Source organism: Bombina bombina, chromosome 3 (assembly GCF_027579735.1).
Source record: "Bombina bombina isolate aBomBom1 chromosome 3, aBomBom1.pri, whole genome shotgun sequence".
Classification (NCBI taxonomy): Eukaryota; Metazoa; Chordata; class Amphibia; order Anura; family Bombinatoridae; genus Bombina; species Bombina bombina.
In genome coordinates this window covers 863,658,573-863,680,769 of record NC_069501.1, presented here as the reverse complement: position 1 = coordinate 863,680,769, position 22,197 = coordinate 863,658,573, and the positions used below count along the sequence as shown (strand labels likewise).

The following is a 22,197-nucleotide window of genomic DNA, read 5'->3' as shown; positions in this document are numbered from 1 at the left end:
ATATATAGGTATAGATATATATAGATATATATAGGAATATATATTTATAAATACTTAGAACATATTCCCCTATGTAAAGAAAATTGAAATCAGTTAAACACTTCATTAAATATAAATGTTGCATAAATATGATTTTACATGTTTTCAGCTGCTTAACTGCAAAGAGCTCCAGTGTACATATATATATATATATATATATATATATATATATATATATATATATATGTGTGTGTGTGTGTAGATATGTACTTATGTGTTTATATGTGTATATACGTTAAATTCAATTGAGCTCAAGCGAACACGTTAACTTTCAACTTGTAATTCCTCTGATACTTCTGACGTGCACAAAGAGCTGCAATAAACCCCTTATCACTTGCGTGCAACAGTTATGCGCCACTCTTAACTTAGCCCTAAATATTGTAGAATTAAATCATTGACAAATATCATTGACAAATACACAATAAAAAGTCAATGCAATAGCACTTACTTTAAATTTAAAATTGGGCATAGAATCTTTTCTGGCAAGTTAATCCAATTTTCCCTCCCCTCTATCATGTGACAGCCATCAGCCAATAACAAAATATGTATATACTGTGCACTTTTGCACATGCTCAGTAGGAGCTGCAAACTCAGAAAGTGTGTATATAAAAAGAATGTAAGTTTTGATATTGGAAATATATTGGAAAGTATTTTTTAAATTGCATTCTCTATCAGAATCATAAAAGTTAAATTTTGACTTAAGTGCCCCTTAAACATATTTCCTGTTTACTTATTATCATTATTATTTTTGCAGGTATTTGCTCCCTATCTGGTTGTTCACTATATGCACACAAAACAGTTTCTGAATACTTTGACCCAACTTTTGTGTCACAAAAGTAAGTACATTTTTAACTGTGTACAAAAATGAAATGAAAAAAATAAATAAATACATTTTGGCTTAGAAGCTAAACATTACCTACTTCCAGAGTAGTTGCTGCAGGAAATCTAAATAAAATATAAATGAAATGAAAATCAATTTTTTTTTCATAATTTTCAAAAAATTGTACATTTGAGTGAGCACATGAGCCTATGCACTTTCAAGCTTTTGAGATTTTAAATGACAGCTTTAACAAATATTCCTGCATTAAATTTCTATAGTTGTAAATATTTTCTATAGTTGTATATATTTTATAGGGATTTGATTTGTTAGCTTGAAAAGCTGGAAATTATATCTGAGTTTTTCAGGACAGAAAGGACAATATCACATGACCAAGGGTGAGCTTGATATAATTTCTTATATTAAAACTGATTAGGAAAAGTGTTTCATTTTTCATTTTGTATATGCTTAGCAAAGATTTGGCTTTAAAGATTTTTTTGCCACTAATTATATTTTATGTGCATATAATTAATACAATCAGTATATTTTGACCCACTGAACCTGTAACGTTGGTCTTTTTTGGAGGTACATTCCATATCAACATATTGCATATACATATCACTGGCATGTTTTAGAGAGGTAGGACTATTGAATTAGAAAAGTCCAAAAATCCTTATAAAATCTGCTTGAAAAGTGTTTATAATAGATTGGTATCCACTGTTGTATTCACTCCATACATTTGTAAAGTTAAAGCAGTGTAATATCACTGTGGAAAACACATGAAACTTCTGAAATAACATTAGTTCCTGAGGAAGGGGTGGTCACAGAGAAACACATAGAGCAAGCATTTATATACAGTATTTTTATGGAGAAGTATTTGATCTGTAAATGCATATAAAAAAGTTATGCTTTTCTGATAAATTAATTTATTTCATGGTAATAGAGTCCATGAGCCATAACTCCTGGGATTCAACTCCTGGCCACTAGGAGGAAGCAAATATTTTCAAAGCTCTAAGAGAACTTAATCCCTCCCACATCTCTGGCATTCTATTCTAAGCTATAGCAAAGAAAGGAGAAGTAGAAAGTTAGGAAAGGACAAAGTAGGGAGAATGAGGTGCAATGTAGAGCTTCCTTCAGAAAAAAAAAGAATTAACCCCTTAACGGCCACAACGTACCCTGTACATCGCTGGTCGTTAAGGTTTTTTTTTATATAATAGCGCTGGTCCCACCACGAGCAGTGTGACCACGCTATAATACACTCCCTCCTTCCTGCTGATCACCGGAAATAGCACGGCAAGACCATGCTATTAAAAATTAAATCCCCATAGAAAGACCAGCGATGTACAGGGTACATTGCTGGTCCTTAAGGGGTTAAGTAAAGAATTAAAATTATATCATTAATCATTTGTGTTTATTTGATGTATTGAGAGTGGATAATCAATGTGTTATTTATATCCCTCTCTTTATGGGACCTTGTATGGTTGTAGCTGTTGACTTTACATAGGTGCTATAAGGGTGCTTTTTTCTTCTATTAACATTCACCTAGATTACGAGTTTTGCACTAAACATGGTTAAAAAAAAAGCGTTATTTCACCCTCCATAGCGCTGCCATTATGAGTTACTGAAAAGCCTCCTTGTGCGTTCGATATGGTGGTGTTAAGCTCCATACCGCACAAAATCCAAGGGCTGCTTTGATGTGCTCGTGCATGCTTTCCCCCATAAACATCAATGTGGAGAGAGAGTGTTAGAAAAAAAACCCTAACACCTGAAGTGTGCAATGAAAAATCTCTGTAACGCAACCCTATTGATATCTATGGGGGAAAAAAGTTACGTTTAAACACCCTAACATAAACCCCAAGTCTAAACACCCCTAATCTGCTGCCCCAGACATTGCCAACACCTAAATAAAGTTATTAACCCCTATTCTGTCACTTCCAATATTGCTGACACTAATAAAAGTTCTTAACCCCTATTCCGGCTCTCCCGACATCACTGCTACTATAATAAAGTTATTAACCCCTATTCCGCCGCTCCTCGACATCAACAACACTATAAAACCTCCAGACTCCCACATCTCTGCAACTAAATAAACCTATTAACCCCTAAAACTCCGGCCTCCCACATCTCCGCAACTAAATAAACCTATTAACCCCTAAGCTGCCGGCCCCCCACAACACAAAACACTAAATTAAACTATTAACCCCTAAACCTAACACCCCCCTAACTTTAAATTAAAATTACAATATAACTATATTTAAATAAATAAAAACTTACCTGTGAAATAAAAATAACCCTAACATTAAACTATAAATTAACCTAACCTTACTATTCTAATAAAATAAAAAATACCACCAATTAAAAAATCTAAATTACAAATTTAAAAAAAAACTAACACTACGAGAAAAATTAAAAAATCTAAAATTACAAAAAATAACAAACACTAAATTACAAAAAATAAAAAACACTAAGCTTACAAAAAATAATAAACGAAATGATCAAAAATAAAAACAATTACACCTAATCTAATAGCCCTATAAAAATAAACCCCCCCCCCAAATAAAAGCACCCCCTGGCCTACAATAAATTACCAATAGCCCTTGAAAGGGCCTTTTGTAGGGCATTGTCCTAAGTTAAACAGCTCTTTTACCTTAAAAAAAAAAATACAAAAAAATACAAAGTCCCCCAACAGTAAAACCCGCCACCCAACCAACCCCCCAAAATAAAAAAACCTAACTCTAAAAAACCTAAGCTACCCATTGTCCCTAAAGGAACATTTGTATGGGCATTTCCCTTAAAAAGGCATTTAGCTCTTTTTCATTGCCCTTAAAATGGCACGGAGCGTCCTCCTCATACGGTACCCGCCGTACACTGAAGCTTCAATGCAAGGTAGCTGTTTCAAAATGGCATACCTTACATTTCTATTGGCTGATTTGATTCTTCAAATTCAAATCAGCCAATACGTGTACGGCGGGGACCATATGAAGAGGATGCTCCGTGCTGGATGTCTTCGCCGCTCCACTCTACACCCCTGGGATGAAGATAGAAGACGCCCCCTGCCTGGATGAAGACTTCTCGCTGCCTGGATGTCCGGACTTCAGCAACCGTAAGTAGATATTCTGGGGCTAGTGTTGGGTATTTTTTTATTTTTTGGGGTGGGTTATTTTTTCAGATTAGTGTTTGGGCTTTTGAAAAAGAGCTAAATGCGCTTTTAAGGGCAATGAAAAAGAGCTAAATGCCCTTTTAAGGGCAATGCCCATACAAATGCCCCTTTAGGGGCAATGGGTAGCTTAGGTTTTTTTAGAGTTAGGTTATCTATTTTGGGGGGTTACTTATGAGAGGGCACTAATTGGCTAAAATGCAAGTCTGTCAAAAGATCTGAAATAAGCGTGCAGTCTGCAGAGGCTTAGATACAAGGTAATCACAAAGGTAAAAAGTATATTAATTTAACCGTGTTAGTTATGCAAAACTGAAGAATGGGTAATAAAGGGATTATTTATCTTTTTAAACAATAAAAATCCTGTCCCTTTACATCTTAAAGCCCTTCTGGTCAGCACTGCTATAGTCATATACTTAGTTTAAAATCGAATTATGCCAAAAGTGGGACCACAAATATGTGCATTAGTCAACTTTGAAAGTTTCAAACAATTTTGAAAATCTTCATCCACAGAGTTTTCTGAGATTTGATCAGACAAATTGTCACACCAAAGAGCGGAGGCAACAGCTACAAAAGCAGTTCTTTCTGAAAAATGATTTTCGATGGAAGGTTAGCAATTTCATGTCCGTATGGTCCCTGAAAAATGTAATTTCCTTTAAGACAATAATAGCACCTTTGGCTAAAACTTATAGCACCATTAACCACTGGAAAATTTTCCCAAAGCTCTACAATAGAAGCTGGTAAAGGAAGCATCCTATTAAATTAAGAGGATGGATTAAAGAGAAGAGCAGGCTTTAATCACACTCTAAAAATGCTTTTAATAAGAGCATCAGGAACAGGAAATAAACCCCTTGTGACTTAGTAGAAGGTTTACAATTTAAATCCAGTTGTTTGGAAGGGTTTTCCTCAGATGATTTAGGGTCTTGGACACCTAAAGTGCATAAAAACTCTGTAAACAAAGAACTAAGATGTTCAAGCTGTGTTCTGATCAGTAAAAAAAACTCCTGATCATCTTAAAAAACTCACCTTTAGAAAACAACCTGAGGTGTTTGAGTCTGAAAACTATAAGGGCATCCTAAGGTGTGTTCTGATCTCTGATGATGCAGAAGAACCTGATAAAGTATCTTTAGGATGACTTTCAGGCATATAGCTTTTCTGCATATCTGGAGGAGGCATAGCCATCACAACTACATAGAGCACAAATCTTTAAATCCCGGAGCAAAATCAGAAGTACTCCCTTGTACTGAGGAAACAGAGTGAAACAATATTCCTCTAGAGGCAAGAGCAGCATTAGACTGTTAGAATGTCTAATGTGATCCATTCAGGAATTGCAAAGCTGAACTGGTAACAATCCTGCAAAATATAAAATAAAATTGTTATCAGTGGATCTCCCCTCTAAAGGGTAATGTAAGGTAGTAGGGATAAATTTCAGTATGCTCCATGAAAGAATACACAAGCAGACAAATAAAATAAAAATTAAGAGAACCACCAATTTTCCTATTACTGTACATACATGTAAAAACAGTAAATACAATATTTGGAAACAATGTAACTGAAATCTTATAGAATAAAGACCGAAACATCTGAGACAGACAACCTTGGGCAATAAGTTCTTAAGGGAAAACCTTAACACATTGCCAAACAGCTAAATCCCTTTCACTGTGTATATTACAGAAAGTATACGGTTACATTGAGATGTAACTACCAGGGGAATTAGCTGAATAGTACATTTCAGCTATTACCACTAGACATATGCAATTCATTCGTTCTGAATAAAACTCCAATCTCCCCTCTGTCTCTCATTAACAGCTTTCTGAGGGCCTGAAGACCCTTCTCAATGAAGATTCTGAAGCACGTCAATTCTTCAGCTTCCTCCTGTGGAGGCAGAGAAAAGACTAGAATACCAGAGAGACAGGAGGGATTAATTGCTCTTAGAGCTTTGGAAATCTTTGCCTCCTCCTAGTGGCCAGGAGTTGAATCCCAGGAGTAATGGCTTGTGGACTCTCACCAACTTATGAAAGAAAAGACTCTTTATATAAATAGACTATATGGCCAAAAGTATTAGGACACCTGACCGATACAACTATATGAGCTTGTTAAACATCCCATTCCAAAACCATGGGCATTAAAGGGACATTAAACACTTTGAGATAGTAATATAAAATTATAAATTGTATATATATATATATATATATATATTTATAAAAAAAATCTTTGCATTATACTTTTTTGTCCCCTTTTTCTGTTATTTCATTCTGACATTGAGAGCCTTTCAGTTCCTGTTAGATGTGCAGAACACTATTATATCCCACACAATCATAGGCTGCACACTCTAGGGGCTTATTTATAACTGTCTCTAACTGACCTCAGTAAAGAAAGAAACCTAGGATCCAACATGGCAGCACCCATTGCTTTATAGACACTAACGCCTAGATTTAGAGTTCTGCGTTAGCCGTCAAAACCAGCGTTAAGGGGTCCTAACGCTGGTTTTTACCGCCCGCTGGTATTTAAAGTCAGTCAGGAAAGGGTCTAACGCTCACTTTCCAGCCGCGACTTTTCCATACCGCAGATCCCCTTCGCCAATTGCGTATCCTATCTTTTCAATGGGATCTTCCTAACGCTGGTATTTAGAGTCTTAGCTGAAGTGAGCGTTAGAACTGTAACGACAAAACTCCAGCCGCAGAAAAAAGTCAGGAGTTAAGAGCTTTATGGGCTAACGCCGGTTTATAAAGCTCTTAACTACTGTGCTCTAAAGTACACTAACACCCATAAACTACCTATGTACCCCTAAACCGAGGCTCCCCCACATCACCGCCACTCTAATAAAAAAATTTAACCCCTAATCTGCCGACCGGACACCACCGCCACCTACTTTATCCCTATGTACCCCTAATCTGCTGCCCCTAACACCGCCGACACCTAGATAATATTTATTAACCCCTAATCTGCCCCCCCAACCTTACCTACACTTATTAACCCCTAATCTGCCGACCGGACCTCACCACCACTATAATAAATGTATTAACCCCTAAACCGCCTCACTCCCGCCTCGCAAACCCTATAATAAATTTTATTAACCCCTAATCTGCCCTCACTAACATCGCCGACACCTAACTTCAAGTATTAACCCCTAATCTGCCGACCGGACCTCACCGCTACTTTAATAAATGTATTAACCCCTAAAGCTAAGTCTAACCCTAACCCTAACACCCCCCCTAACTTAAATATAATTTAAATCTAACGAAATAAATTATTTCTTATTAAATAAATTAATCATATTTAAAGCTAAATACTTACCTGTAAAATAAACCCTAATATAGCTACAATATAACAAATAATTATATTGTAGCTATTTTAGGATTTATATTTATTTTACAGGCAACTTTGTATTTATTTTAACTAGGTACAATAGCTATTAAATAGTTATTAACTATTTAATAGCTACCTAGTTAAAATAATTACAAAATTACCTGTAAAATAAATCCTAACCTAAGTTACAATTAAACCTAACACTACACTATCAATAAATTAATTAAATAAACTACCTACAATTACCTACAATTAAATCAACTAAACTAAATTACAAAAAACCCCCACTAAATTACAAAAAACCCCCACTAAATTACAAAAAATAAAAAAAGATTACAAGAATTTTAAACTAATTACACCTACTCCAAGCCCCCTAAAAAATAACAAAGCCCCCCAAAATAAAAAAATGCCCTACCCTATTCTAAAATAAAAAGTTAACGTTAACAGCTCTATTACCTTACCAGCCCTTAAAAGGGCCTTTTGCGGGGCATGCCCCAAAGAAATCAGCTCTTTTGCCTGAAAAAAAACCATACAATACTCCCCCAACAATACAACCCACCACCCACATAGCCCTAAGCTAAACCACCCAAAGCCCCCTTAAAAAACCTAACACTAAGCCCCTGAAGATCTCCCTACCTTGTATTCACCCAGCCGGGTATCACCGATCCATCCAGAAGAGGGTCCGAAGTCTTCATCCAATCCGGCAAGAAGAGGTCCTCCAGAGGGTCCGAAGTCTTCATCCTATCCGGCAAGAAGAGGTCCTCCAGAGGGTCCAAAGTCTTCATCCAGACGGCATCTTCTATCTTCTTCCATCCGGAGCGGAGCTGGTCCATCTTGAAGCAGCCGACACGGAGCCATCCTTCCTCACCAACGGACTAACGACGAATGAAGGTTCCTTTAAATTATGTCATCCAAGATGGCGTCCCTCGAATTCCAATTGGCTGATAGGATTCTATCAGCCAATCGGAATTAAGGTAGGAAAAATCTGATTGGCTGATTGAATCAGCCAATCAGATTCAAGTTCAATCCTATTGGCTGATCCAATCAGCCAATCAGATTGAGCTTGCATTCTATTGGCTGATCGGAACAGCCAATAGAATGCGAGCTCAATCTGATTGGCTGATCCAATCAGCCAATCGGATTGAACTTCAATCTGATTGGCTGATTCAATCAGCCAATCAGATTTTTCCTACCTTAATTCCGATTGGCTGATAGAATCCTATCAGCCAATCGGAATTCGAGGGACGCCATCTTGGATGACTTCATTTAAAGGAACCTTCATTCAGATTTAGGACGTCGGTGAGGAAGGATGGCTCCGCGTCGGCTGCTTCAAGATGGACCCGCTCCGCTCCGGATGGAAGAAGATAGAAGATGCCACCTGGATGAAGACTTTGGACCCTCTGGAGGACCTCTTTTTGCCGGATAGGATGAAGACTTCGGACCCTCTTCTGGACGGATCGGTGATACCCGGCTGGGTGAAGACAAGATAGGGAGATCTTCAGGGGCTTAGTGTTAGGTTTTTTAAGGGGGGTTTGGGTGGGTTAGATTAGGGGTATGTTGGTGGTGGGTTGTAATGTTGGGGGGGTATTGTATGGTTTTTTTTTCAGGCAAAAGAGCTGATTTCTTTGGGGCATGCCCCGCAAAAGGCCCTTTTAAGGGCTGGTAAGGTAATAGAGCTGTTAACTTTTTATTTTAGAATAGGGTAGGGCATTTTTTTATTTTGGGGGGGCTTTGTTATTTTTTTAGGGGGCTTAGAGTAGGTGTAATTAGTTTAAAATTCTTGTAATCTTTTTTTATTTTTTTGTAATTTAGTGTTTTTTTTTTTTGTAATTTAGTTTAGTTGATTTAATTGTAGGTAATTGTAGGTAGTTTATTTAATTAATTTATTGATAGTGTAGTGTTAGGTTTAATTGTAACTTAGGTTAGGATTTATTTTACAGGTAATTTTGTAATTATTTTAACTAGGTAGCTATTAAATAGTTAATAACTATTTAATAGCTATTGTACCTAGTTAAAATAAATACAAAGTTGCCTGTAAAATAAATATAAATCCTAAAATAGCTACAATATAATTATTTGTTATATTGTAGCTATAATAGGATTCATTTTACAGGTAAGTATTTAGTTTTAAATAGGATTCATTTATTTAATAAGAAATAATTTATTTTGTTACATTTAAATTATACTTAACTTAGGGGGGTGTTAGGGTTAGGGTTAGACTTAGCTTTAGGGGTTAATACATTTATTAGAGTAGTGGTGAGGTCCGGTCGGCAGATTAGGGGTTAATACTTGAAGTTAGGTGTCGGCGATGTTAGTGAGGGCAGATTAGGGGTTAATAAATATAATGTAGGTGTCGGCGACGTTGGGGGCAGCAGATTAGGGGTTCATAGGGATAATGTAGGTTGCGGCGGTGTACAGAGCGGCAGATTAGGGGTTAATAATAAAATGCAGGGGTCAGCGATAGCGGGGGCGGCAGATTAGGGGTTAATAAGTGTAAGGTTATGGGTGTTTAGACTCAGGGTTCATGTTAGGGTGTTAGGTGCAGACTTAGAAACTGTTTCCCCATAGGAAACAATGGGGCTATGTTAGGAGCTGAACGCTGCTTTTTTGCAGGTGTTTTTTTTCAGCTCAAACTGCCCTATTGTTTCCTATGGGGGAATCATGCACGAGCACGTGTTTCAAGCTGGCCGCTACCGTAAGCCACGCTGGTATTTAGAGTTGACGTGGCGGTAAATATGCCTCTACGCTCCCTTTTTGGAGCCTAACGCAGCCCTTCAGAGAACTCTAAATACCAGCGTTATTTAAAAGGTGCGGGGGGAAAAAAACACGCGTAGCTGACGCACCCCTTTGGCCGCAAAACTCTAAATCTAGCCGTATAACTTTACACTTATGTTATCAATAATTAAACAACTAATTAAATGTTAAAAAATATATCTACATCTTATTCTCAGACTAATCTTTTCTTTGAATGCTTCATTCTATCTAGCAATTATTTAGTGTTTAATATCCCTTTAATATGGAGTTGCTTTCCATTTTGCGGCTTTAACTGGAAAGGACCTTCCCCAAAGTATTGGCACAAAGTTGGAAGCACCCAATTGTCTAAAATGTCTTTTTTATCCAGTAGCATTAAGATGATCCTTCACTGTAACTAAGGGGCCTAGCCAACACCCTGAAAAACAGCTCCAAACCAATATCCCTTCACTACCAATTTTACAGTAGACACTACATTCAGGTAGGTAGTGTTCTCCTAGAATCAGTCACACAAAGATTTTTCTGTCAGACTTACAGATAGTTACCTATGATTCAAGAAGATTTCCACTCCTCCAGAGTCCAATGGTGGCATGCTTTAAACCACTTCAGCCAACACATGACATTGCGCATGTGTGAGGCTTGTGTACAGCTATTGAGCCATGAACACCCATTTCACAAATTCTCAATACACAGTATGTGTTCTTCCAGAGGCAGTTTAGAACTCTGTAGTGGGTGATGCCCCACTAGGTGAGTTTACAGAGTCTGTGAAAAAAAGGAAAAATTGGGTTAACTGCGCCGTGAAACCCTATTAAGCCTGTGAAAAAACAAGAGGAATCTCTCTACCTCTAAACAAATACTGAAGTGAAAAGGAGAATAGTATGGATTCTAAAAGAAACCACAAAATTCAAATGACACAGGCGCTATACAGCTTAAAATAGTGATAGTGAAAACAATTAATTAATCCTCAAATGTGTAAAAACACATGTGAATATAAATTGTGCAAACACAAAATGGCCAATAAATGTGAAAACCACAAAATAAATGTGCAAAAATCTGCATATATTTAATAACAAATAAAATGATTGATAAAAAATGATGATATAAATGTGAACAGTATAGAATAAAATACAATGTGAATAAATGCGCTGATCAGACGCAGTACCATGTACAGTATACAAATAGCAACAATTTACTGAATGGCCACAATTACTGAATGGCAACAATTAATGAGTACAACAGATAAAAACAAATGATGGAAGAAGGAACTCCTGAATCCAAATGATCATCCGATGAGGCGATCTTGAATGAGCCCAGGTTGAAGATATTTTCAGTCAAGCTGGAACGAGACTGAAATATACTTACACCGGAGACGGTGATGCGATCATGTGAACTCCTCTCAGTGGCTTAACTCCGAACAGCGGGAACAGCAGTATGATACACCATACAAGTGCAGTGATAAAGTGAAGCGAGATAATTGTTTCGCAAACACCTTTTCACACAGGTAACTGAAATTTGTTCCTACGGAAGCCTAAGAGGAACAAAAAACAAGCACATATCTTCAACCTGGGCTCATTCAAGACCGCCTCATCGGATGATCATTTGGATTCAGGAGTTCCTTCTTCCATCTTGGTCATTGATGTAAATCCCCTTACATCGCAACATTGCATCCAAGCATAATGCGTAAGCAGATATAATATTTAGAAAGGCCATGACGTTTCAGGATGTTAACAGGAAGAGAGGACAACCAACCACCTTCATACCATAGTTAAACATGGTTTCTTAACAATTAACATGAACTCTTTCTTTGCTGGGATATTAAAGATGTTCAAGATTATAAAATCATTTTAGTCTACATATACATCTTAACTAACCTAATAAAAAATATATAATTAGACAGTAATATGTACATCTACATATATATATATATATATATATATACACAGATATTTAATTGATATTATTATTTAATAACTCTAAGAATAAAAACATACTAATATATAAATAGTTGATGCACATACTGTATAATTTACTAATGATATGCCTAGTGGAGACCTTGGTTCATATACATGTCCCTGGAGGTTCCCTTACTGAATCTACAGTATATGTCCAAGATACATGCTATCTCTAAACCTTAAAATACCAGCTATATTCCCAAGTCAGATCTGACACATGGCTAATAGTACACAATATACCAGCACATGAGAACTCAGATCAGATGCAATGCCTCTATAGTCATCATTACACCAACTCATGCCCACAAGACCCAGACCAAATACATGGTCCATTAGGCCAATTTACATTCAAGTAAAATCTAAAATAAGATGCATGCATTTTGTAGAACCAATGATGCCAGATCATGCTCAAAGGAATCCAACATTAGCTACATGGCAACTTTATTTCCCATTATGTAACCTCATGCCCAAGTGAGATGCAATGACTGCACAATCCATTATGCCAAGTGAGCTCTCAGATCAGATGCATGGACTCTGTAGAACCTATTATGTCAGCTCATGCCAAAAAGAGAGCTTGGATCAGATTATTTGAAATTGCAGACCCCATTATGTCAGCTCATAACCAAGTAAGATTCCATATCTGATGCATTGACTCATTTTTAACCTTTCTCTAATTTCAAGAAAGAGATCAGATTTCTAGTCTTGAACATGTATATTTATTTATTCATATTGTAACCTAATGTAGAGTAAGGGTGGATATGGTGTTCTCTTGCAGGTATGAGTTAGGCACTGCCTTGTATATTGGTTGGGCTGGAGCTATTCTATGCTTGGTTGGTGGTAGCATCTTCTGCTGTGCCATCGTAGTTGAAACAAACAACCATTCAAGGTATGGATGTTATTTTATTTTATTTTTTTCAGGAAAAGGCAGAATTCACATTCCAAACACTTGTGTCTTATTTTATAACTTTACATAATTATTTGTAATTAAAAATTTAAGTTTAATACTCCACACGTTTGTTTGTCTGTGTATCTCTGCATTTAAAATATCAGTAGTCATAAGGAATATTTCTTAATGACTTCAACAAAAACTGCTAAAAGGAAATGCTTGAAATATACACTTACCTGAATTAATTTCTTACATGACGGTGAACGTTCATAAGCGTTCACATGTAGGAAATCCTCCCCCCTGACCACCAGAAGTTGGCTAAAGATTCCTCAACACACCAGAGATTTAACTACCTACCACTTCCCATGATCCTCAGTCATACATATAGCCAAGTAGAGGAGGATAACAGAAAAGCAGAAAAGATATAGGGCTAGATTACAAGTGGAATGCTATTTATTGCTCCTGCTCGTGCGTTAACTGCGCTGGAAATGGGCTTTTTGTAAGTGGAATGTAAAAAGTTATTGTTTGCACGCAAAAAGCTGTACTTAGAATATTGTGAGCACGTGCTAACTTATTTCCCCATAGAAGTCCATGGGGGAAAAAAGTGTGTGGGGGGGGGAAGAACACCCTACTCGCGCGCTAACCCAATTGCATATTCTCAAGTGTGCCAAACCCTACATGAAAATATGAATATTTTACATTCCAATATTTTTTCACATAGAAGAATATTTTCTATTTATTCATAAATACATATTTCTACATATATCTGATGGTATTTTGGTACAATATATATCTATACCTATATATATATATATATATATATATATATATATATATATATATATATATATATATATATATATATATATATATATATATATATATATATATATATATATATTGTTTTATATAGGTATAGATATACACATATACATATATATATACATATATATATATATATATATATATATATATATATATATACAGTATCTCACAAAAGTGAGTACACCCCTCACATTTTTGTAAATATTTTATTATATATTTTCATGTGACAACACTGAAGAAATGACACTTTGCTACAATGTAAAGTAGTGAGTGTACAGTCTGTATAACAGTGTAAATTTGCTGTCCCCTCAAAATAACTCAACACACAGTAATTAATATCTAAACCGTTGGCAACAAAAGTGAGTACACCCCTAAGTGGAAATTTCCAAATTGGGCCAAAAGTGTCAATATTTTGTGTGGCCATCATTATTTTCCAGCACTGTCTTAACCCTCTTGGGCATGGAGTTTACCATAGCTTCACAGGTTGCCACTGGAGTCCTCTTCCTCTCCTCCATGACAACATCACAGAGCTGGTGGATGTTAGAGACCTTGCGCTCCCCCACCTTCCGTTTGAGGATGCTCAATAGGGTTTAGGTCATGCTCGGCCAGTCCATCACCTTTACCCTCAGCTTCTTTAGCAAGGCAGTGGTCGTCTTGGAGGCCTGTTTGGGGTCGGTATCATGTTGGAATAATGCCCTGCGGCCCATTCTCTGAAGGGAGGGGATCATGCTCTGCTTCAGTATGTCACAGTACATGTTGGCATTCATGGTTCCCTCAATGAACTGTAGCTTCCCAGTGCTGGCAGCAATCATGCAGGCCCAGACCATGACACTCCCACCACCATGCTTGACTGTAGGCAAGACACACTTGTCTTTGTACTCCTCACCTGGTTGCCACCACACACACTTGACACCATCTTAACCAAATAAGTTTATCTTGGTCTCATCGGACCACAGGACATGGTTCCAGTAATCCATGTCCTTTGTCTGCTTGTCTACAGCAAACTGTTTGCAGGCTTTCTTGAGCATCATCTTTAGAAGAGGCTTCCTTTTGAGACGACAGCCATGCAGACCAATTTTATGCAGTGTGCGGCGTATGGTCTGAGCACTGACAGGCTGACCCCCACCCCTTCAACCTCTGCAACAATGCTGGCAGCACTCATACGTCTATTTCCCAAAGAAAACTACTGGATATGATGCTGAGCACGCACACTCAACTTCTTTGGTTGACCATGGCGAGGCCTGTTCTGAGTGGAACCTGTCCTGTGAAACCGCTGTATGGTCTTGCCCATTGTGCTGCAGCTCAGTTGCATGGTCTTGGCAGACTTCTTACAGCCTAGGCCATCTTTATGTAGAATAACAATTCTTTTTTTCAGAACCTCAGACAGTGCTTTGCCATGAGGTGCCATGTTGAACTTCCAGTGACCAGTATGAGAGAGTGTGAGAACGATAACACCGAATTTAACACACCTGCTCCCCATTCACACCTGAGACCTTGTAACACTAACGAGTTATATGACACCGGGAAGGGAAAATGGCTAATTGGGCCCAATTTGGACATTTCCATTTAGGGGTTACTCACTTTTGTTTTCAACGGTTTAGACATTAATGGCTGTGTTTTGAGTGGACAGCAAATTTACACTGTTATACAGACTGTACACTCACTACTTTACATTGTAGCAAAGTGTCATTTCTTCAGTGTTGTCACATAAAAAGATATAATAAAATAAAATATTTACAAAAATGTGAGGGGTGTACTCACTTTTGTGAGATACTGTGTATATATATATATATATATATATATATATATATATATATATATATATATATATATATATGTATGTATATATATATATATATATATATATATATATATATATATATATATATAAATATCTATTTATAAATACATATAACATATTCTGCTATGGGCAGAACATTGGAATGTGAAATATTTACAGTAAATACATAGGGGCATATTTATCAAGCTCCGATTGGAGCTTGATGTCCCGTGTTTCTGGCGAGCCTTCAGGCTCGCCAGAAACAGCAGTTATGAAGCAGCGCAGCAGCACAAAGACTGCCGCTGCAAAGTTATGAAGCAACACAAAGACCGCTGCTCCATAACCTGCCGGCGGCCTATTGGCCGCGAGTCTGCAGGGGGCGGCGTTGCACCAGCAGCTCTTGTATTCAACGAGGTCTTTCGGACTGGATCCGCACTGTAGGATCAGGTCAGACAGACCTTGATAACTTGGGGCCATAGTTAAAACCTTGATTAAATATGAATATTGCTTAAATATGCTTTTACATGTTTTCATCTACTTGACTTTACAGGGCTCCAATACACACACACACACACACACATATATATATATATATATATATATATATATATATATATATATATATATATATATATATATATATATATATATATATGTGTGTGTGTGTGTGTACATATATATGTCTGTAAATACATGTATACACATATAAATGCATATGTACACACACACACATATACATATATATATATACTGTATATATATTTAGACATGTATATGTATGTATCTCTATGTTAAAGCCCTTTGCCTGCCTTTTGTTTTCTAACACCTGAGATCTTATATCTTTGAGCCTTTATAACTTTTTTGTGCAATATTTTTTTTTATATATAATTTTTATTAGATGGTGTTATTATGAGTGTAACTGTAGTTTTACATGTAATGTTGATGTGTTTGGTGCAACTTTTTATTCAAGCGTAACAGTTAACCAGAGCTCTGAGGTTGCGCTAATCATTCTAGCGTAAATCGCAACTGCGATTGGGAGTTTGCATTTACTTTCAACTTGTAATACGATTGCAATTTAACTTGCGCGCAAATGGCAGCGAAAAGACATAACGATTGCATACTCATAATCTGGCCCCATAGTGGGGAAAAGAGGTGCAAAACAAGGACTACCCCCCACCTGAACAAAAAGAAAGAGCGGGCTCCTGGACTATGAAATAAGGAGGGACAAACAGTGAAAGCAGGTACTTTGCTGATCAGGCACGATGGCTCGCAGAAAATGCATCTTTAGTAGAGGCATACACATCAAAGCAATAAAACTTTGAAAAAGTGTACAAAGAAGACCAAGTAGCTGCTTACAAATCTGTTCCAAAAAAGACTTATAAGAAAAGACCCAAGAATTGGCAACTGCTCTAGTCGAATGAGCAGTAATGCGCTCAGGGGGAGTCATCTTCACAACCAAATAAGTCTTACGAATTAAGACTTTAAGCCAAGCAGCTAAAGTAACAGTTATTACTTTATGACCTTTGTGAGGCCCAGAAAAATGAACAAAAAGAGAAAAAGAAAGTTTGAAATGTTTTGTGGCTTCCACATAATATCTGGGAGCATTCACAACATGCAAATTGGGAAGAAGACACTTCTTAGGGTTTGTAGCGGCTGGACAAAAATACGGAAGTACAATTTCCTCATTAATAGTATCTGTAGATACTACCTTAGGAAGAAAGGAAGAGCTAGTGCAAAGCACAGCCTTATCCCGATGAAAAGTAAGAAAAGGTTTGCATGACAATGCTGAAAGATCAGAAACCACTGTAAATGAAGAAATAGCTAGAAGAAAAATAACCTTTGTGTATAAAAGCTTAAGGTCTAAACCATGCATGCATCAGCAAAAAGGAGGGGTATGAAAAACCCTCAAAACCAGATTAAGATTCCATGGAAGAGAAATTGACAAATAACTAGTTTATGTCACAGTTGTGCACAGATTTGAACCTGGGTGTCCTGGTTTGCAGCCTGTCTCTCTGTTACTGCACCAACAGAGGGCTTTGCATTTGCTTGAAGTTTTTGGAGACCTGTTACCTGCATTGGATTGCTCTCTGGCTCCACCTGCTTGTCAGCTGCTGGTAGTTTTGCAATCAGCTCCCTTATAAAAGGATGCTTTAGAATCCACTTTCTGCTCTGACATAAGGATTCATCCTGTTCCAGTGTTAGTGCCTCTGACCTGGCCTGTGTTTCCTGTATTTCCTGTTTGGTTCGTGAATCCGGTTTGTTCTCTGACTACTCTTTTGGATCTCCCTTGGTTTTGATGAAAGATTGGACTTAACTAATCTGGCCTTGTACCCTGTTTATTCTATCAAATTCTTCCTGGATTTGATGACTGTTCTGACTGCTCTCAGGTATCTGACCCTTGGCTTGTTTCCTGGCTATCCTCTCTGTAAATGCCTGTCTCTGCTTTCTGTGGCATCATCCTGCTTCCCTGGGATCCTGTTTCAGTGCCTAGCCCTACAGAGGACACTTACCAAGTATCTTTATCCAGTGCATGTACCCAAGCGCTGCTAAGCATATTTGCAAAGTTCCAGTCACCTACTTCTGCATCCAAACTCTGTCAAGGTCCAGTATCCACGTGTGCCAAGTTTTGCATAGAGTCTCTGCTACCAGTGTTCGGGTATTCGCAGTGGGCCCAGCCAAACATCTGTGTATCCTGTGTCTCCTGCCTGTCACAGAAGTACCTGTGTATCCTGCCTGTCACAGAAGTACCTGTGTATCCTGTGTCTCAAGCCTGTCACAGGAGTACCTGTGTATCCTGTGTCTCTAGCCTGTCACAGAAGTACCTGTGTATCCTGTGTCTCTAGCCTGTCACAGAAGTACCTGTGTATCCGGTGTCTCCAGCCTGTCACAGGAGTACCTGTGCATCTTGTGTCTCCAGCCTGTCACAGGAGTACCTGTGTATCCTGTGTCTCCAGCCTGTCACAGGAGTACCTGTGTATCCTGTGTCTCCAGCCTGTCACAGGAGTACCTGTGTATTCTGTGTCTCCAGCCTGTCACTGGAGTACCTGTGTATCCTGTGTCAACAGCCTGTCACAGGAGTACCTGGGTATCCTGTGTCTCCAGCCGGTCACAGGAGTACCTGTGTATCCTGTGTCTCCAGCCTGTCACAGGAGTACCTGTTTATCCAGTCTTGGCCTCCAGTCTCGGCCTCCAGTGGGCACCTCCAGTCTCGGCCTCCAGTGGGCACCCCCTGCCTTGGCCTCCAGTGGGCACCTCCTGTGTTAAGCCTAAGTTTGCACTCCTGTTCCTGGTCCTATCGTGGGCATTACCTCAGACTCCAGTTCTGGTGTGGGCACACCTGCTCACTTACCCTGCTTCCAGCCTCCAAGTCTCCAGTTCCTGTGCAATAAACTTACTTACTTGTCTGTTTCTTAAACAGGCCTAATAGGGGTAATTCCAGAAAGAAGCACATACCGCTGGCCCCTTTCAGTATTCAAGACAGTCCTAAGCCTGCCACCACCTTGCATAAGCTCCATATCCCAGAACCTGTTCATCCGAGCGTGACAGTTTAATTCTAATCAGAACCTGAACAATGGTTTGGAAATCCAGAATTTTAACCATTTTCTTATGAAACAAATTAGAAAGAGCTGAAATCTGACCCTTCAAGGAACTGCCTGACAAAACCCTTATCCAGACCCTACTGGAGGAACTAAACTCTCTCTGATAATAGGTTTCCTAGCCCAAATCAAGAAATCAATAACCTTGTCAGAAAAACTTCTGAGACATAATTAAGCGTTCAATCGCCATATCATCAAATTCAGATTTGAGATCTTTGTAAAACAAAGGGCCTTGATAGAGAAGTTCCCTTCTTAGAGGAAGCCTCCAAGGTGGGCACAAGGATATCTGAACTAGATTTGCAACCAAATTCAGCAAGGCCACACTGGAGAAATCAGAATTGCTTAGGATTATTGCTGCTTGATTCTTGCTATCAGTCTAGATAGTAATACAAGAGGATATCTATTAGACACCCCCAAGGGTCCAGAGACCTGGAACAATACTGAGGCAGTTTGAGATTTAAGCGAGAGGCCATGAGATTGATCTACAATACTCTGCAAAAGTTTTTAATTTGTGTGTTCACCCTTTGCCTTAAAAATAGCATTAGGATAGGATTTTGGTGCATGATTAAACAATTATACCAAACAGGTGCTAATTATGATCAATTTAATAGGTTGAAACGCAATCATTAACTGAAACAGATGTGTAGGAGGAATACAACTGGGTGAGGAACAGCCAAACTCTGCTAACAAAGTGAGGTTGCTGAAGACAGTTTAATGTCTAAAGTCCTACACCATGGCAAGACTGAGCAAAGCAACAAGTTACAAGGTAGTTATACTGCCTCAGCAAGGTCTCTCCCAGGTAGAAATTTCAAGGCAAACAGGGGTTTCCAGATGTGCTGTCCAAGCTCTTCTGAAGAAGCACAAAGTAACGAGCAAGGAGATAAGACACATCATGCTTACTTCCCCCAATTGGAAGTTGTCCAGCAGTGCCATCAGCTCAGAACTGGCAGAAACCAAAGGGAGCCTGAAACACTCATCTACTGTCTGGTGAAGGCTGGCCAGAAGTGCCACTGACATGGAAACAAGGCAAGCTGACTCAACTATGCATGAAAACACAGGAACTGTGATACAGAAAAATGGTAGCAGGTGCTCTGAACTGATTAAATATTTGGCTGTAGCAGAAGGCAGTGTGTTTGCTGAAGGGCTGGAGAGAGGTAAAACAATGACTGTCTTCAGGCAAAAGAAGAATGGTGGAGGTTTGATGCTGCGTTTCTGCAAATGGAGTTTGGAATTTGGTCAGAATTAATACTCTCCTAAATGCTCAGAAGTTCAGGCAGATACTTATCCATCATGCAATACCATCAGAGAGGCATCTGATTGACCCCAAATGTATTCTGCAGCATGACAAGGACCCCAATCATACAACCAAAGGTATTAAAACCTGAAAGTGAGCGGCGGAGCTTAGCCACGCAGGAAGATGGATGCATAGAAGGCAAGCTCTGATACCCATGTGCTATTACCTTATATAATAAGCCCCTAATCTAAAAAATCTATCCCCATTCTATTACTGAAGTGATATAAAATACCTCCAGTCGGAGGAACCCCTTTCCCAGCATTGATTACCCGACTGCTCCTCAAGACAAAGAGCTGCAAGCAGTAGGAACTGTAAGACATCAAGAGGCCTAACCTACCAGAGCTCACCTTGTGGCTCGCATTGGCTGACTGTCCGACACAGAGGCTTCACCTTCTCCCCACTCAAATCGGTGTTCAGCAGAACATGAGCAGCGCAATATCGGCAGGCCAGACATGGCCATGGCCCTCACCACCCTGTGCTGCAATCAGCCCTGAGGACTGGACACACGGAGCCAGGTATATCTCTAGAGTGATCCCGTAATCTTACACTGTTGGGAAGCCTCTCATTACTCTGCCCAGTTCTGCAGCTTACTAAGATGGTAAGGCACTGCCTTCTCAAACCGTGACCCCCAAACAGCAAACCCTGGCATGCAGATCACTTCTGCTTATAGGATCTGACATATCCACAATATAGGAGGCTCTATGCTATGGTCACCGACATGTATAAAGCAGCAACATGGACATTCTCAATTTGATAAAAAATTAACACCCTATCACATAATTACTGGCTTGCATCTCTACCAACTTAGAGCTTTATAGTTCCATTGGGAAAAGAGGATACTGTTACCAGGTGCTCTTATAGGTGGAAGAAGCACTTTATATATATCCTGTGCTAACCATTAACACATCCACTTAAGAGTCAGAGCTTTACCACCTGTGAAGGGGCACTATTACTACACCTTTAATGTTTGTTTTCAATCTAGCTGCCTAGCAATTAGAAAACTAATTATTAAGGCATATCAGAGGAAATATAACCCTTATTCTATATCTGCCCATCAGCTATAAGGAGATACAGCAGTGCCTGCCATTTATTGTACTAAGATTAGTGTGGATATTGGTCTATGCTTTTGTATACTTCAACTTGATCTCAAAATATTCTCTCTGTGCTTGTTGTCATATGCTATGTAATGCCAAATAAAAAAGCTTCCAAGTAAAAAAAAAAAATCCAATCTACCATGATGAATAATTACCTCAAACTAGCTGACCAATCTACTAATCCTAATAAGGATATACCAGTAAACAAACGTCAAACTATTTTAGCGCAGGTACATAATATAGACATAGTGCACTCCAATTACATTACCAAAGAAGAACTTAAAGGGCCACTGTAAGTAAATATTTTCTATGCCTGTTACTAACTAACTACCCCAAATACGCTTTTTATCAATAGCATTTCATTAACATATCTCTACCGTATATCAGAAATCTTGTCTGCAAATTTAATTGTTTTCCAAACCCACTCAGTGGGTATCCTTTGCTCTGTACCAATCCGTTTACAATACCTAGGTTTCAAAATGGTGCTTTACACACAAAGTTATTGGTTTAAGTATTTTGAACATGCAGTGCTGAAAATAGTGGGCAGGATAACGTGACATCATCGGCGAATAAAAGATATAACTTTTAGAACGTTATGAAACTTCGTTTTGGAGAAAATATAGGTCAGTAGGTTTTAATTAATGTTTATTAACTTTAATATGTTAGTTGTTTAGCTTAAAAATGATAAAAGAAAGTAATC

The 22,197-nt window shown here is 38.3% G+C and overlaps 1 protein-coding gene across 1 annotated transcript in view; it reads left to right on the top strand.

Moving 5' to 3' along the window:
• The window catches only part of CLDN10 (claudin 10), a 182,960-nt gene extending 162,605 nt beyond the window's left edge, over positions 1-20,355 (top strand). Inside the window, exons 3-5 of the mRNA XM_053705481.1 lie at positions 794-875; positions 12,798-12,908; positions 20,103-20,355. Of these exons, the coding sequence (XP_053561456.1) occupies positions 794-875; positions 12,798-12,908; positions 20,103-20,355 (446 nt within the window). The remainder of the gene's footprint in view (positions 1-793; positions 876-12,797; positions 12,909-20,102) is intronic.
• The last annotated feature ends 1,842 nt before the right edge of the window (positions 20,356-22,197 follow it).